The sequence below is a fragment of the Sceloporus occidentalis genome, unplaced genomic scaffold, assembly GCF_023333645.1.
Source record: "Sceloporus occidentalis isolate IW3139 unplaced genomic scaffold, rSceOcc1.0.p SCAF_76, whole genome shotgun sequence".
Classification (NCBI taxonomy): domain Eukaryota; kingdom Metazoa; phylum Chordata; class Lepidosauria; order Squamata; family Phrynosomatidae; genus Sceloporus; species Sceloporus occidentalis.
Window position 1 is genome coordinate 5,129,387 of NW_028317056.1, and position 17,580 is coordinate 5,146,966.

Sequence of the window (17,580 nt, forward strand, 5' to 3'; positions counted from 1 at the left end):
TACATACCCTTTATTTTTGCAGACCGTCGTTGTGCGTTCATCAAGTTTTTGGAGGTTATACATAGTATTATGGCAAAGTTTACATAATCTGCCATTTAATTGTCTTCTGAAGGGTCAGTTTATGTGCAATGCAGGCAGAAAGACATTAATTAGGATAACCTGTTAATAAGGGATTCATATAAAATAACCCCATTAATCTAAAGAAACAAGATTGTTTTCAGCAAAACATGACTTAACAAGATTTTATTAAACATTAGCTGATCGTGGAATGGTTTCTATAACGGCACATATAACACATTCTGTATAAATGCGGCTTTATGGACCGAAGACCCCCCGCTGCTAGGATTTCCCCTGAAGGTTTTTTCTCATCTTCTCCATCAGCAGCAGGCCGTTCAAAGCTATTCGACGGCAGTCATCATCGGGGTCCTTCTCCGTCACGTCTGAAATGAATAATAGTTGAAATACCAAATGATTCTTCATACAGAAATAAATGTTATATTTTAATTGTGGTTGCATATTCTTTTTTTCTCCTACAGGCTGGGGGGGGGGACGACGACGACTTCCATATGCATTTGCAGGGTCTTACCTGCCAACCAACGCTGAGTTTCCAGGATCTCCTCCACCATGTCTGACGTTAGCCGCTCCCAAGGTACGCTCAGAAGAACGGTGGAGACGCAGAACAGGAGACCTTGTCTCACAAACCTAAATAAAGGCAACGCCAGGGAACATTGTTACAACGGCTTATTGAGACGGCTGCCACCAATTGTGGCGTAATTGTGCTGACTATCCCGGAATCCCAGTGTCGTGATACTCACGAATCGTTGTGGTATCGGAGAACCCACACAAATTCCAAGAGTGCCTTCCCCATCTGAGGTGCAACCTGCAAGGAACCAAAGTCTGAGTCGCTCTAAACAAGCCCATCATCATCATCATCATCATAACGGTATCTTTAAGCAGGGAACCCTTTAGTAAAAGGTGGATAAAGCTCTCCTATATAAGTAAACTGTACTTAAACACAATTCCCAATATTCTCTCTTTTTGCATTAACTGTATTACGTGTTCTAATATGACTTTTATAATATGCACCTCTATCAATGGGAGATACGACAGGCTGGGTGCAGAGGGAGCCTGAACATACGCTAACACAGTTGGGTCTATTCATTAAGAAGTAGCATGGCCAGTCCAGTTAAGGGTTAACTCGAGTGACCATATGTAACTTCAGCGGCATGCCTCAGTTCAATGTTAACTTGCGTGGCCTTCCAGAAACTTGCAAAATACCCACCCTGCTATATTAAATAAAAATATTTTTTTTGAAAAAAAAAAAAAAGAAGAGAGTGGTCAGGTGGAAGGGGTTTATTGCCTTATATACCTCCCTCTTCCTTGCCCATGGGGAGGTTAAATAATAATAAAGGAGGTGCAGAGTATTTGTGCCCATTCGTTACCGTGGCGTGTATTGCAAGGTGCATCAAGATACCAAGAGTGTGAACCATCCGTCCGAGCACCAGACAGTCCTCTCCCATGAGGTCAAATGTCACAACAGGCCTTAGAATAAATAAAAAAAACTAATTAAGTGTGGTGTTCACATATAGAGCACGTGTGTGCGTAACTATTAAAGTCATGCATCGTTTCGGGACAAAGTGGTGATACCCGTGCCCTCAGTGAGTCTTACAGACAAAGACTTCTTACTGTTTCTTAGGAGTTATATAATAGCATTCTATTATGGATACACTTTCTGTGACGGGCACTAGCAGTCGATAATATATACATGCGTTTATTCCCCTTCTGTATAAGACCCAAGCAAAGAATTGTAGCCCTTACCTGTCAAAGTTCTGAATGAGAGGGAAGAAGAAATGTCCGGCTACGGGATGGAAACTGTTTGGAGCCGAGACTGGAGCAGCAACTGAAGACCCCTAAGTAGGAACAGATGGGTTTTCAGCAGAGGTGGAAAGCTGACCAATGAGAGACTACAAACATAACGGTCTATATGGCTGGTGTGGGACTAAATCTCCCATGATGCACTGGAAAAAGATTGCCTTCAGCATTGGATAATCTTTATTACTGTAGCGGAGACCAGGTCTACTTACAGAAAACCACATGAGTGTCGTGACCAAGAAACCCAGGAACACTACACCAAACACGCACTCCCTGATGTCACACTCTGTAATTGTGTTGTCATGTAACAGATACCTTGGCGAACCTCCGCGTCTTGCTTTCAGTCCTCTCCTCCACAACCTTCCTCCAGTCGACAGGAGCCTCGGTATTTCTCAACTTGCTGGCAGAGTGGAGATTGTGGGCCACTGCTTTACCGGTGGTCACCAGCTCAGAAAGGTCCTTTGCTGCCGATGCCAACACCTGGCAAGTAAACGGGAAATTGTGTAAAGACAACAAACACCCAACATCAAGTACGTTAACACAACGAGTCCAACATCAAGGAGAAGACCGTGACTCCTACACACTTATACAAAAGCTAAAGAAACATCAAATACATGAAAATAACTAAAAGCTGTTAATCTCAATCAAACGTTTGCAAAGTAGATCGGGGCGCGATATCTTTCATAGCGATGTATTTCGAGTCGATATACGTACATCTAAAATATCCATCCTCTGCCGCAGGCTGTAGTTAAGGGAATAGAACTCACCAGTAAGATACTGGGAAACCTGTGGAAAGATTTCTAATTATTATTTATTGATTTATATAGCGCCATCATATACCACAGTGCTGTACAATGCTGTTGAGACACAGCTCTAGAAATCACAAAGGTCAGTTTACTTTAATATTGTACTATAAGAACTTTTGGACGTATTTAAAGAACGTGGTTTAATTCCCTTATGCTTGACCCATCTTTTACAATGGTATGAAACATTACCGGCACGGGGTCCACCACCGTGACAGCCACCAGAGCTCCGTGACGCAGCTGCGGAAAGTTCTCAATGCCGGGTCGGTCATCGAGATGCAACAGGATCTTGGAAAGTTCGACGCTGACCTGTGGTGCATGCGATAGAGAACACGGTAATCAATATCAAGCCCCAGACCACCAAACCCGTCCTAGAAAACACTGAGCGGCTTGTGATAAAGTTTGTGAATCAATCTTCCAGAAGACTTATTAACATAGTCCACAAATACAAATGTGTGCATGATATAAAAAATGGATACATTGCGCCATAAGAAGAATATTCTAAGATGTTCTCAACAGATCTTTTAATCTGTACCTCTTTGGTGGCTGCTACATTTCCACGGATCAGGGTCGCCAGGGATGTCATGGCCACCTCTACTTTGTCAATGTCATCAGACAACAGCACTGGGAGATTAAAGGAAAAAATAAGGACGATATAATGGAACACAACCAAAAAAAAAACAAAATTCCTAATATGTAAACCAGCGCTGTCATTTAATGCAAAGCAGACACAGCAATACATTTCTTGGGTGGTGATCACAGGTTTTTGGCAGGAGACGCCATTCTTTAATGAGGAAGACACATGTAAAAGCATAGAAGAAGTCCCACCTTCCATGCAGTCACGGATATAGGCCGGGGCGTTGCAGTTCTTTAATTCTGTATCCCCGCTCATGTCATACGGCGTCAGGTCATCATCACTGTTACAGATATTGGGGGCCACAGTTATTCCAAAAGGGATGAGAAGTACAAACAACCCTCCACTGTTATTATTATTATTATTCTGTATTATATATAAAAAGCTCTCACAAAGCTAGAGCTGACAGACAATATATTACCTGCAAGTAAATCTCAATGGCTAAAGCTCCTAAATTAACTATTTCTAATGGAAGCAGTTACTGCTATTCATTAACATGTACACGATATGTACACGATATGGACAAATGTATTGGGACACCCCTCCTAATTATTGAATTTAGGTGTTTCTAAACAGTTCTACAGAAAGCATGACATAATACAAAAGGGAGAGAGATGGATCCAGCATGAACCACTCACCTGTCGAGTTCTGAATCAGATCTGTGCTCAGACTTGGAGCTTTCCTCGGGTTTAACATCATTTCTGGGAAGTGACACTTTGGAAGGTGAGCTGTGAGAAGAACACGGGTCGTGAATCAAATTGGTCTGTCTTCTTTCTAAACTCTACCCAAGGGTAGGTAGCTGCATCTACTACATGGCGTTCAGCCACTGTAATGTTCTGCAAATTAGAAGCAGGGTGCCAACTTCTTGCCTTCACATTGTGCTTTCAACCAGGTTCCTTCTGCACATTAATCTAGCACAGCGATGCCCAAGCAGATAAATTAACAACTTTTACAGTGCAGACAAGTGCTTCATTCATGAGCACTGATCCACGGGTTCACCACCTACCTCTCCAATGGGACCTTGACTCTGTCTCCGACATCAGAGGAGCAAACACAAGGAGGTGATAGCAAGGACTTCAGTTCTTTGATCTCCTCGTCCTCTTCATACTGCAAAATAGTGCATATTCCCATTTAATGAAAAACTTGTTTGCTGCAAAAAAATCTCTATAAAAGGAAACTTGAATCATCCTATATTATGCATGATTTCCCTCAAAATGCTTAACTTTATAACTTTCATTAACCGGTTGTATTGACATAAAAAAAACACAGGAATAATGATAATTATTTTAAGAATCAGCATTTTTGAGTGATGCTAGCAGAACTCCCTCTAGTGGTCAGAGATGGTTGTGCAGCTTGTGGAGGGGGTATAGATGAAGATGAAGGGGGGGATACCTGAAACGAGAGCTTGGGACCCTCAGAGTCAATGTGTTGGCTTATACATTCAGCCACTACCATTCCCAGGTATCTGTTGTTAGGGAGAGAACTATCCAAGTAAAAGCGGGTTCCAGAGGTCAATGCAAAGAGTAGGTCTAAGGAAGAAAGAACACAAAAAGACAGGGGCTAAGCATCATGTGGGAGGCGAGAGTGAAAATTCATCAACCTCTCATGCACTCCACCTTTGGCTCTACTAGCCACCCTCTTTCGCCTACCTGTCCGACAGGACTCTATCTCCTCCTTGTTAAGAAGACTCAGACAGATGAGGATGGAGCGGCTTACGTGCAGCAGCTGGGCACGGGGAGAATGTTTGACCACACTGCCCGATGACCAAACCTCGAGGAGCTGCCGCAAGATCTATAAGAGACAAACACATCCCTGAACCGTTCGTAACCACACAGCATGATACCCCGGTTGGCCTAACTGCCCTCCTAGTCTATTTCGACTGTATCTATTACAATAGAAATTGTATCCAATAAATACAATACCAACCTTCACCAATAATAGTCTGCGGCTATTATCCATTGAAATATATCCCAGAATGCTTTGCAGTTCCTCTTTCTGCAACATAAACCAATATATATTAGTCACGGGAATCAGGTATAATCAGTGTGCAGATAGGGTCTGGCCATTGAAACTTGGGAAAATCTCACAATCTGTCTTAAACATAATTTTCTGTTCTAAACTAATGGTCACCTTGAGGCCGTACTGCAGAAACAGCATCTTCTGGGTTAGCAGAAAGTCTGCCTTCTTGTTCTTCAAAACCACATCCCCCAGCAATATGGATAGAGCTGAAGGTCTAAAACAGAGACTCCAGGTCAGGGACATCAGGAACGAGAGTCCCAAACCTTTAATAAGTCTAAGACGAAATACAGAGGCCAAGGCATGGTATGTAGCAAAGACGGGCACCGCAAAAAGTACGGTGCAAGATTAAGACCGGGGCAATAGGTTTGGACAAGGAGTTTGGTGAGGTCAATGGAAGCACCATTCCTTACCCTTGGGCTATCTGCACAAACCCGGTGACTACCGGCTCCATCCATCTGTCTGGCACAGATTCCACCAATCGCCAGCAGATCCTCTGCCAGATACAATCTGATTGGACAAGGGTGATCAGGTGTGGCACCAGGATGGAAAGCAATTCCTCTGCAGACAGAGCCAATGGAGACATTAGATCCAAAATAACACAAGACCTTTGGAAGCATCTGAATCACATCAATGACATTATGACTACAGGGTCACCTCAATGGTTACAGATCACAGAATAAATACGTATCCATGAACGAAACATGCATGTCCCCCTTCTGGAGAATCCCTCAATGCATTTGTAAGGGGCAGCACGGGTATGCCTAAAGGTCTTTATTATGACTGGAGCGTCCCTTTAACAAATAAACTCAACAGATATTATCACAGTCTACCCTTTTAATAAGGGTATGGAAGACCACAGTGGGGGGTTGTGGTTTGGGGGTCAATAATGCAATAGCTAGCACCATTCATTATCTGTAAGTAAATGGAACAAGTGGTTGACTTTTCCGGGTAAGTTTCTGGATAACGGGACGTACTTTGCCTCCCTTGCATGCAGACTTTGCCCAGGACTTGAGACACAAAGGATATGGAGCAGCCCTTGCCGTCTGTGGGAGAAAAATTGAAGACAGTTTAAAGTTAAACATATTCGCATAGGTATAGACAGACTTAAAAGACGCAGACTGATGTCCCTAATCATACCTCTGAGGGAATCGGAGACCATGCGCAGGACACGTAAGATGGAGCCTGCCACACAAGGGTAATAGTTCTTCGGATAGAAGAAGGGATTTGTGTGTTTTTGAAGGCAGTTGGCTACATGATCCGGTAAGCTACATATCCTCCCAAGGATAGCCTCATGTAGGACAGGGGTTGGGGTAGCCTCAAGCTGCTGCTGGCAAACCTCCCAGATTACATCGGCCAGTGCTTCCCGCTGCAGGAATCGCTCCAGAACATGCGCACAACGGTCTCGGCAGATGCTGGGCCTGGAAAACCAATGGAAATAGAAATATGGGAGAAAACATTAAGAAATGGTTCCCCACACTGAAAACTCAGGATCACATAATATTGACAACAGGTAGGATCTTTAAAAGTTGAAAGAACAACGATAGAGCTTCTAGAGATCATTCGATGACTGCGGAAACGGGTGCCATCCATGGAGAACCAGCAATGTCCTGATAACCCTATAGATTTCAAGCATGTTTGCCAGTTTGTTTTTGGGGGGTAACAATTTGAGAAGCAGAGCTTAGAAACACAGAATTCTAGAACCATGTCACACAGCGCGGCTCCAAGGCGGTAACACTCACCCAGTGTGACCCAAACTATCCATTAGCACCAGGAACGCCTGATCCGCCGGTCCTTCCAGGAAGAAACTGTCCCACAGCTCCATCCTCTCTGAAGTCAGCAGGGCTGCCCACTGGGGCCCCATCTGGCCCACTAAAAAACGCAGGAACGGGGTATAGTGCATCCTCCTAAACTCTGCTTTGTCCTGGTCTGGGGAAGAGCCGTTCTCCGTGGTCATATAACGTTTTACACTCCTTAGCACTTTAACCAGCCTGTCGCCATCACTAATTTTAGAGAGCTCCGCTATGGCCTCTTGAAGCGCTCCGCTGACAGAACCAGCACACGGATCCATTGGAGATTTTCCAGGTAGTCCTAGAAAGAGCAGAGACAATCAGGTTACAGTAAATGAAGAACACACAGAAATAAGAGCAAGCGAGCCGAATCTCACCGGCGAAGAACGTTCCTTTGCCGTAACAACAGTTCAAATCCAATTAATCCCTTTTATTTGGCCAACAAAGAAAACATGGAGCTTCCGTGATCACGGAGGTCTCTTTTTCAGGTCTTTATCAAATTAACTTTACAGACACAACCACTGTTTAAACGCAATCGCTATTCACAGATGGAGTTAACCTCTGTCTAAAACACAACAGGCCCAACAAAATTTATAAAGGACAATTACTGTGCAAAATTATAAAATGGGGTTTCACCACCATAGCAACCAGCCAAAAGGCATCCAGTTGGTTACTATGGTGACAAGACTAGGGGTTCTGCATTAAAACTTATTTTGTGTGTTTCTTGTGACCATGGCAACCAAAAGAACGGTCCAATCGACATGATTATGTTAATGGTTGCTATGGTGATAGGTCCTTTTTCAAAAACATGGACCATAACGACCCTGTAAGTACTGGGACTCATTAAAAGCCACCAAAGGGGCAATTACAGGGTCGTTTGGATACCCCCACCAAGAGGACAGGCCTTCTCTAACCTCACATACTGATTGGCATTAAACAGATAAGTCAGGGAGATTTCTTTCTTACTATGAGATAAATAAATGACGGGATGAATTTATAAAAGGGACACTTTGAAGGTAGCCGGCCCGGGGCCTTTGTTGCTATGGCAATTACAAATATTTTACAAAGAATATGTTGTTAAAAGCCCCGTTTATTTATTTAACACTAATGTACTAAATGGACATTAACCTCCCCTGTGACGATATATTAAGAAAACGCCACGTGTGCTCCCGGTTTAAAGCGCATCACTCACCCGCTGCGCTGTTTAACATGTTAGAGCCGCGGGCGCCGCCATCTTTCTCCTCTCACCGGAAGTGGATTTCAGACATCTTCCTACACCCACGCTCACGGCAGGCAGCTTCTTCTATACGTTCCGCTTTCTAATGTTCTAATGCACCGACCGCCTCTTCGTCACACGGTTTGAGTGCCTGGTTGCCTTTATTTTTTTTATGTTTTAAAAACTTCTCTTCTGAAATAGACAGGGAGTCCCTGCTTGGACACAGGTGGATAGAGCTGTTGTGGGGCAAGGCTTTAGTGAAGGGGTCATTCTATTAATGCTGGTGGTTACATTGGATGTAAGGTTTGTATTTTAAAACAATTCGATTCTGGGCAATGAACGGTTTGTGTAAACCCTTTCACCGGCACACAAGCACTTTATCCTTTCAGAAAATGCGTTTCGCGCCATCGGGAGGTTAATTGATGCGTAATTAGCCAGATTATGCAAATCACCAGCCATTCATTCCAGAGCCGGCGGCAGATTAAAAGTACCCAGTATGTCCGTAAACAGACTTTCTTCTTCTATTGTGACTTTTATTTATATATCGCCAACCACGTCCGCAGCGCTTCTGACAGTCCGTACATTCAAAACTAGAACCGACAGACTAAGTTAAACCGATACAATGAGTAAAGCGGCTTGGCTCACAAGCTCGCAACCTAGAGGGGCTGCACGTTTGCTTTCATTTGCATCACCAAAATATTTTTGGGGCACACAGACATCGAAAAAAACAAACTGCCGTAACTAAACCCGTAGTAGAAGCGCCGCCATCCCCAACTATTCCTAAGAGAACCAGGGGGTGATTAATGAATCAAACGGAGAGAAACATGACTTCTTATATACAGAGGGTGAGGAGCAGATGCTTCTATTCCTTTAAACCCCGTCCAGCATTAATAATAGTGTTTTATAAAAAAAAAAATACCTGGTGATTTGAGCTTTTGTGGTTATGCTCTTACTCGCGGGTTAAGATGGGGGGTCCACTTACTTGGCTGAATTTAATGGTTCGCTAAAAACAGCTCACTCCTGGCACTGTTAATATACAGAAATCTCCCAAAAACATCCACCATTGCCTCTAAATTTATGGAACGTGTGAAGAATACAATGGGTTATTCAACTGACATAGCAGAATGTAATAGTTATAAAATTGCGGCTTTAACCCCGTGGGTCCTTGTCGCGAAAGCATAGGGATACATTAGCGGGACGCTGTTCTTTTTCACCATTTCTTGGAATCCGGCACAAAGGGACCGTCCGTTCGCTCCGGAATCTGTACTTTTAAACACAAGGACCAAATCCCAGACCGCACCCCAAGCATTAAAACTCTGGACCAGTTAGTCAAACTTTCAAACTTGTCTTTTTATTCCACAAATATCATAAGACATGGAGAAAAGACATTTTAAAAAAAAAATCATAAAAACCAGAAAGAAAAAAAAACAAAAAAACTGTACAAGTTACATTTTATATATCTTTTTAGCGATAAGAACAGCGCGCTCACAATTCTACAGCAAAGAATTATTAAAAGAAGTAACCTATGAAGTGTCGGCCCTGGCTTGTGGCACATTCTGCATGTTGCAGGCACCCGGCTTTAAATCGATGGCATGTACAGAAGAGGCATTTGTTTCTTCAACGCCCATATTGGTTTCGTTTGGGAAATCCATAAATAAAAACAAAAAGGGCAAATTAAAGTCGCTTACCTAAGATTAGGGGGCAAGCAACATTACCGTTTGCTTACTCTTAAAACCAGCTAAAGTTTGAAACAAGCTTCCAGAGAGGAGCCCCTAATATCCCTGGCAGAGAATAGAGGGAGCTCCTCTACTCCATTGTGATGTGAAACATGGAATCGCTTCCAACAGCCCAGCGCTATAGCAGAAGGGTTAATCTACATCTGTACAGAGCACGAATAAATGCACACTGATCTCCCAGAGACAAATGCCCCCTACACGTCAAATAACCCCGGTGATATATGTAGCCAATAGTACAGTCCGGATTAAGTCTACAGTTGCTGGCAGGTCCCTGCTTACTTACATCACTTCCAAGCTTTGCCCTGCTGAATCAAACCTCAATTCCTTACAGTTACACAGCCATTTAAAGAAATACATCCAGAAACACCCCGTTACATGTATTCTTAATACTTGTACCAGCTCTGGACACTAGCCACCTTTACTCAGTAAGAGCCATAATACAATTTAGAGGTGGCTTGGAGTTGATATGTTTAATTTAAAAGCCCTTCACCACTTTTTACTCGGCTGTAGGAACGGGGTCACTAGAAGCCTGCCACGCGTTCCAGCCAAGTACTGAACCACAGGACGAGCACCCAGTGTCCCAGTACGCAGAGCAAGCTACACTCCCAGAAAAGAAAAAAAAAAAGCAGAGAGGCTGCGAAAATTTAGCCCCACCAGTCCAGAAAGTCAAGTTATACCATATGAAGGACATAAATGTTTAATTTGAAAATATTTTCTTTAGGTGGAAGTGTCATGAAGTCTGTACAACTCTGATTCATTAGGACCAAGAACCCATGTAACGCGGAGCGGAACGGTGGTCCAACAGGAAAAACAGGCTTACAGGAACAGCGATATATTTGGGAAACTTGGGGGAAGTATGCAAGCCAGCAACAGAAGGAATTCCTTTTGTGACCATGCTGCTCAGGACCGCCATTTCAGTCTTGGAGATCTGTAGGCTTTATAACTGGTGTTTCTGTGAAATGTTTCCTATGGTGGCTGCGCTGTGATGGAATTCAGCTCACGTTTGTTTCATGAAGGGGAGCACTGGAGGTTCACCGCGATGAATTGGAGCTGGAACGGCTGCGGTGACGGCGGCGGGCCGGTGAGCGTGAACGACGGCGGACAGGTGAGCGGCGGCGGGGGGACCGGGACCTAAGGAAGAAAGAATGTTAAGACAAATACCCCGAAGAAGCGCAACCCAAGTCAACAGCACATTCAGTGCAGTTTTAAAGAGAACGGGTAAAGCCATGCAAGAGCAAGTAACAAGATGTAAATCCCACTTCATGAGGTCTAAAAGTGAGCAGTCAGGGCCTTCTAGTGGGTGAATTATTTGACAGGTAAATAAATTATACAGAGTAAATTCAGAGCTGGGATTAGTAAATTAACTAACCTTCTCCTCATACGTGGGGGAGAACGGCGCCACATAGGGGGAGGGGGCATCATCCTGCGGGGAGGACTGAACCGCCGAGGCATTGCACGCATGGGTCGTGGGGTAAGAACAGCAGAAGCTGTGATTTCCTGGCCGTCAATCTGTCCTGTAAAAACAATCAGAGTTAGGATACCTTCTACAAGATTACCATGAGTTAGAAAGTCAGGTCAAAATTAAATTGGAAATAAATGATCAGCAAATATAATACCCTCATATAGTCCAATAATCAGTTTCCTATATGTGCAAAGTGTACACAATCCAAACAGTTATAACCTTCTCTGTTCTTTTAGATGAACAGTTCTTCAATTTCCTTACCATAGATCTATGGTAGCTAAATGCAGCACTATTCCAAGGAAGGGTATAAAGTCCTGCTGGGGTTATGCTGTTCAGAGACAGTATTTGCCATGTAGACGTTGACACTTACCCCCATCCATATGCTTTAGGGCCTTGTCTGCATCTTCAGGTGCCTCAAACTCCACATAGGCATAACCCTTGGATAGATGGAGGTGTGTGCGGTCCAGGGGCATGTCAATCATTTTAATCTTTCCATACGTCGAGAAGATCTCTAGAATATGATCCTGAGAATAGAGAGATTAAGTATTTATCGATGTATCCTGCTATCCTGCACAATGGATAAAGATAACGGCAGCATTTTTCCTGTGGATTTTTTTTTTTTTTTAAATTACAAAAATTTGCTAATTCCTAAACAGAAGATTGCGAGCTTCCACATAAAAGGAATAAAAAAATATTTGACAAAAGCCAGACCAACCTTGGTGACGTTCCTTGTCAGGCGCCCGATGTGTACTTTGGTCGGTCGTGGGCTGGGGCTCCTTCTCTTCCTCTCCTTCTCATCACGTTTGGGCTGTTTAGATCTTAAAAACACAAAACCCACATAATTTAAAGATCGTACACTGCATGAACAAATTTACATTAAAAATGAACTGTGGCTTCTGCAAATTTCTGTATTGCACTTAATCCCACGTCCTGTAGACACAACAAACAGGGCAAAGAACAGCATGAAGAAAGATTTAATCAGACTTAATGTGGTGCTTTTTAGAGGCCACACATGCAGGCGAGGCAGTTTAGCCTCATATGGTGGTACCGTTACATCAGCTATTGAAATTAGAAGCCCTTTTCCATTAAAATATAAGCCATCTCCCCCTCCATCTGCACAAAGATGTACATTTTTCACATTTATGTTCAGTATATTGTTATTAAATGCATTGGAGGTCTATACAAAGCATCTGGATTCCGTTACAGCTTCACTCTAGTAGCACGTTAATGTACTTTAAATCACTAGAGCCCAGGCTGGGCAACAGACTTACTTTGAGCGGGAACGTCGTCTGTTATCGTGGCGGCGTCTTGATGGGCTTGGAGACCCCGATGAGCTGCTGGAACTGGAACTGCGAGAGGAACTGGAGCTTCCCGACCGGGTGGAAGCAGACGAGGAACTGGAACCTGAGCTGGAACCAGAACTGGATCCGGATGAGGAGCTGGAGGATGAACTGGATCGAGAGTGACTGGCATGAGAAATTGCAATGTTTCCAGGCGAAGCAAAATGAAATAACAGAAGAAAGTGAAGTCCTGTGAGATTGATCTCATGTAAAAAGTAACTTTTAGATCTCCTGCTGAACGCTCAGAAGCAATGGTTACCTTTTTGAATCTGTGGCTATGAATGTTCTTTCATCTGCAGAACCAGCTATAAACATGCGTTTAACAGACTTTCACTCACTACTCACCTACTGCTGCTGCTCCCGCTGGAGGCGCTGCGTCTCTTCCTCACTTTATCGCGCCCTCTTTCTTTATCCGTGGCTTCTTTGCCTGCAGTCTTTTCCTTAGTCCGCTCTTTGGTCCTGTCTTCTGAACGCTCCTTTCGCTTGGTGGGAGAAGGAGCCCTGGTAGGAATACACAATGCATGAAGCTGATTTAAACACAGGGTTAAACTCAATCTCACACAGTCTTTTTTTAGAAGCCATCAATGGAAATTCTTAATTCAACTCAATCACAATACAAGAGGAGGCCAAATCTCATATACAGCCTTCTATGTTAACAGAACACCATGGAAACAGTATGTGTATTTGTCCTTTACGGGGTGAAGGCATCACCCTTCAGCTCAGCCCATATAGATATCACCGACCATCGTATGGAACTCTAAACATCCAATGCCAAGGAGCGGTAAGTTGCATTGCCTCTCCAGAAAGGTTTAGGATCACTTTATGTCCAGCAGTCTGGGTTCATGAAGTTAAAGCTTTGGGCTTCTGCATTAAAAATGGTTTCTAAGACTTACTAAGTAGCAGTAAACTAGGTTACCACAAAAGCATTGATAGATCCGGTGCATCTGCAAGAAAAAAGCCCCAGAGCACCTAAACAAGCCCATCCACTACTGAGTGCAGCGGCCATGCTGGGACCACCACAGGTATAAGGAAGGCCCATACTAGGGAGTGCATATATTATATATATATATATATATATATATACACACATACATACATATACACACATACATACATATACACACACACACACACATCAGGTGAGAAAACTGCCCCCCCTGGGCCAGTAATTGCTTGAGTTAAACTGAATTACTCGGAAAAAAAACTGGAGAAGCGAGCGGAAAAGGCAATCTGAACATACTGAAGGTTATTTTGGGTTTTTTTTTAAGATCGTGTCCCCCCTTTAGTTAGGCGATAGTTGGGACACCTTTCCCACACAAAAAAATAAACCACACCGGAACAGCCCTTCCACCATCCTAAACATATAAACACTGCATCCCTACTAGTAAAACTACTGTAAGCACGGGAAAGGAGTAACTCCGCAGTGGCTGATCCATCACCCACCCTTGGCTGAGGATCACAGGAGTTTTAGTCCAGTATTCGTCTGGTAAATTACATACAGCTTGTGGGCGTTTTATGCATGTAAAACAAAGTACACATCGCTACGATCAGAATACCATTAACAAGAAGACCGCTCCGCAAGTTTAATGCGCACTACAGACCGATACGTGAACGCAAAACATGCCATTCAATGAATTAGATGTACCGATTTACCGCTCAGATTAACCAGTAAAAAGACAAAACCTGCACCGGAAGAGGCCCCGAACAAGCCGTGAAGTACTGGGATAAAAAGCTGCTGCTTTGCACGGGTTACAGCCATTCATATATGGCTGCGGCCTACAACCGCCATTGAGCCTCGGTTCGTATCCTGGGCCTAAACCTGAACAGGATGCCGTCCCCGGAGGTAAATATAAAGCAGTAGTAAAACACCAGGTCTCCCCGGTTACGCTAGCCGGTCCCTGGGGTTAAATGGTCCCTGTACCCGCAGGATGGACGCGGATTAAGCGCGAAGCTTCTTACATTTTTCCGGCCTTCCGCTGCCTCTCTCGCCTGAGCTCGGATAAGCCGTCGCGCTCACTCTGACGCGGGGCCGCCATCCTAATACCCACAAAAACCTTTGGGCGCCTATGCGCTGACGTCACTGCCTGGTGAGGCGTGGTTTAGCAACGGAAAGGGGCGGGGCAATGGTAATTAGGGGGGGAGCCGCTTCTTGACTATTTTGGAGCAGCTGACAGACAAGGATTTGGAGAGTAACGGGTTAATGAGGTCCAGGCCCCCTCCTACTGGCAAAACAAACATGGAGGCGACTCCCAGAAGCCCCTGCAGGAGCCCTCTTCCTGTGTAAACAAAGAGTGGGATATGGCAGCGGATGACGGACGGACTGGCTGGAAAGAGATGAGGTATTAAAATCTGTGCAAAATGGAGACATAGAGGGCTGCGTATTAAGAGGAGGGGTGAGGGGTAGGTGTCCTGGTGTCTGTGTATTAGGAGGGGTAGGTGTCCTGGTGTCTGTGTATTAGGAGGGGTGAGAGGTAGGTGTCCCGGTGTCTGTGTATTAGGAGGGGTGAGGGGTAGGTGTCCTGGTGTCTGTGTATTAGGAGGGGTGAGGGGTAGGTGTCCTGGTGTCTGTGTATTAGGAGGGGTAGGTGTCCTGGTGTCTGTGTATTAGGAGGGGTGAGAGGTAGGTGTCCTGGTGTCTGTGTATTAGGAGGGGTGAGGGGTAGGTGTCCCGGTGTCTGTGTATTAGGAGGGGTGAGGGGTAGGTGTCCTGGTGTCTGTGTATTAGGAGGGGTGAGGGGTAGGTGTCCCGGTGTCTGTGTATTAGGAGGGGTGAGGGGTAGGTGTCCTGGTGTCTGTGTATTAGGAGGGGTGAGGGGTAGGTGTCCTGGTGTCTGTGTATTAGGAGGGGTAGGTGTCCTGGTGTCTGTGTATTAGGAGGGGTAGGTGTCCTGGTGTCTGTGTATTAGGAGGGGTGAGGGGTAGGTGTCCTGATGTCTGTGTATAAGGAGGGGTGAGGGGAGGGGTCCTGATGTCTGTGTATAAGGAGGGATGAGGGGAGGGGTCCTGATGTCTGTGTATAAGGAGGGGTGAGGGGAGGGGTCCTGGTGTCTGTGTATTAGGATCAGGCAACGTTTACTTGTTGCTGAGTGGACACTTACTTGTATGTTGTATATTGGTAATACGTGATGTGATGTAGCGGACCCGTCCCAGTCGTTACTCATTAGAGTGTATTATGTGTATATAATATATATTATAAAGTATATGAGATATATATATATATATATATATATATAATGTGTTTGTGTGTAAATATATATACTCTGCATGCAATCTTTTTATTATTATTCTAAAAATTAAGCTGTTTAATAAAAGCTTGCAATCAGGCTGCCTGGAGCTCATAACTCTCTGGGCATTTCGGGTGCTCATTAACATCCCCTTTTTTTTCTTTCGCCAGTTAGAAAGTACAGTAGAAATATATAATAATATTGTAAAGATCAGATAAATGTGTGCTCTAACTGCTAATATGATATAGTTTAAACATATATATATATATATATACTGATGTTTAATAAATCATACATGTATTAAATAAAATCTATTAAAAATATAAACTGAAATGTGTTATTTCTGAACCGACTTGATTATGGTTTTTATCTCATTAATTCTACAGATAACATGTAACAGTTTTTCCCGTTACCCTGGAAACCGGATGTGAGTTCTGTCATGCACACTTGTTCTGAGTAAAGAGGATTGGCAGGCAAATTCCTTTTTGGAAGCAGAATCAGAATCTTCTTGTGAAGGGACAAAGCACACAGCGGTGGAAAAAAATAATATTTTTTTTAATTTAAAAATGGTAAAAATAAAACCTCCTCTGAAAATCCTTGATATCGTCCTACGATTCCGTTTCATTTTGAAATAAAACATTTTTTTAGTTACATTAATTTTTTATTTTTTATTTCTCTCTCAGGAAACGTAAAGCAAGTTCTGTATCTATATGGATCTATTTTTTTTTTTTTAATTAGTTCTGTTTTCCTAAAGTTATCTAATATTTTAGTAGTAAAACATTAAACATAGTCACATTTATATTATTCCTTAATTTTTTTTGTAAATAATTGAAAAGGTTTGTGTTTGTAGAAGAAGGAAAAAAAGGCTTTTTTTTCCACTATCCTGGAATATAACTGGAAGATGCTTTTCGGAGATGTGGTAATTGTTAAATTTCAAATTTTATTCTGTCTTTTTTTTATATATTTTTTTAAAATAATTTAAGTGAATAATATTACATAAAAAGTTGCCTATTCTTTTTATGGGACAAATGTCTGTTCACATTATTTGGTGAATTTTTTTCATTTTTTTTTTTTTTTAGAAGAAAATGTTTATTTTATAAAATCGTACACATTTTTCATCAGTTTCATTGGAAAAAAACCACAAAAGCCATGGGGCGACTGGACGAACAAGCGAAGAACAGGATTGTAGTGTTGAGGAAAGCTGGCCTCAGCTTCCGTAAGATCAAGAAAGTTCTTGAGTTGGACAATATAAAAGTAACGCCGCAAGCTATCTACCTCTTCCTGAAACGTAAGAACGTTGAGCCTGAAAAGTCACCGGTGGTGCCGCCTTCGTCGGTTCCCAAAGAGAAGCCATGGGAGAGCGGACAGCCCTGGAGCTTGGTGCAGGAGAATGGCGGCCAGGGTCATGGTGTTAAGGATAGAAGGACTTTGGGTAACAAACACAACGAAATGGCAAACAGTGGGAGATCGCAAGAAGCAGTCAGGGA

The 17,580-nt window shown here is 43.4% G+C and overlaps 2 protein-coding genes across 2 annotated transcripts; both read right to left on the reverse strand.

The window, feature by feature from the left end:
* Window positions 1-339: 339 nt before the first annotated feature.
* On the reverse strand, window positions 340-8,326 carry LOC149285877 (telomere length regulation protein TEL2 homolog). The gene is made up of 21 exons (XM_089494964.1): window positions 8,308-8,326; window positions 7,068-7,416; window positions 6,466-6,746; window positions 6,303-6,371; window positions 5,739-5,886; window positions 5,440-5,542; window positions 5,236-5,304; window positions 4,959-5,100; window positions 4,702-4,838; window positions 4,316-4,416; window positions 3,948-4,037; window positions 3,504-3,592; window positions 3,211-3,299; window positions 2,868-2,984; window positions 2,587-2,658; window positions 2,188-2,352; window positions 1,819-1,910; window positions 1,443-1,542; window positions 816-880; window positions 587-702; window positions 340-440 (listed from the first exon to the last, which is right to left on the reverse strand). Exons 1-21 carry the CDS (start codon window positions 8,324-8,326, stop codon window positions 340-342), a joined length of 2,514 nt encoding a protein of 837 aa, XP_089351090.1.
* A 2,772-nt stretch (window positions 8,327-11,098) lies between these two features.
* Window positions 11,099-14,905, reverse strand: LOC149285878 (RNA-binding protein with serine-rich domain 1). Its single transcript, XM_089495023.1, has 7 exons — window positions 14,829-14,905; window positions 13,215-13,370; window positions 12,801-12,995; window positions 12,245-12,347; window positions 11,900-12,053; window positions 11,437-11,581; window positions 11,099-11,198 (listed from the first exon to the last, which is right to left on the reverse strand). Exons 1-7 carry the CDS (start codon window positions 14,903-14,905, stop codon window positions 11,099-11,101), a joined length of 930 nt encoding a protein of 309 aa, XP_089351149.1.
* Between the last annotated feature and the right edge of the window lie 2,675 nt (window positions 14,906-17,580).

Coding starts and splice junctions, on each gene's coding strand:
- LOC149285877 (XM_089494964.1), bottom strand. Junction 3,300..3,503: donor TATCCGTGACTGCATGGAAG/GTGGGACTTCTT, acceptor TTAATCTCCCAG/TGCTGTTGTCTGATGACATT. Junction 2,353..2,586: donor AGAGGATGGATATTTTAGAT/GTACGTATATCG, acceptor TTTACTTGCCAG/GTGTTGGCATCGGCAGCAAA.
- LOC149285878 (XM_089495023.1), bottom strand. CDS start 14,905: ATGGCGGCCCCGCGTCAGAGTGAGCGCGACGGCTTATCCGAGCTCAGG. Junction 12,996..13,214: donor AGCGGGAGCAGCAGCAGTAG/GTGAGTAGTGAG, acceptor TTCTCATGCCAG/TCACTCTCGATCCAGTTCAT. Junction 12,348..12,800: donor AGACGACGTTCCCGCTCAAA/GTAAGTCTGTTG, acceptor TGTGTTTTTAAG/ATCTAAACAGCCCAAACGTG.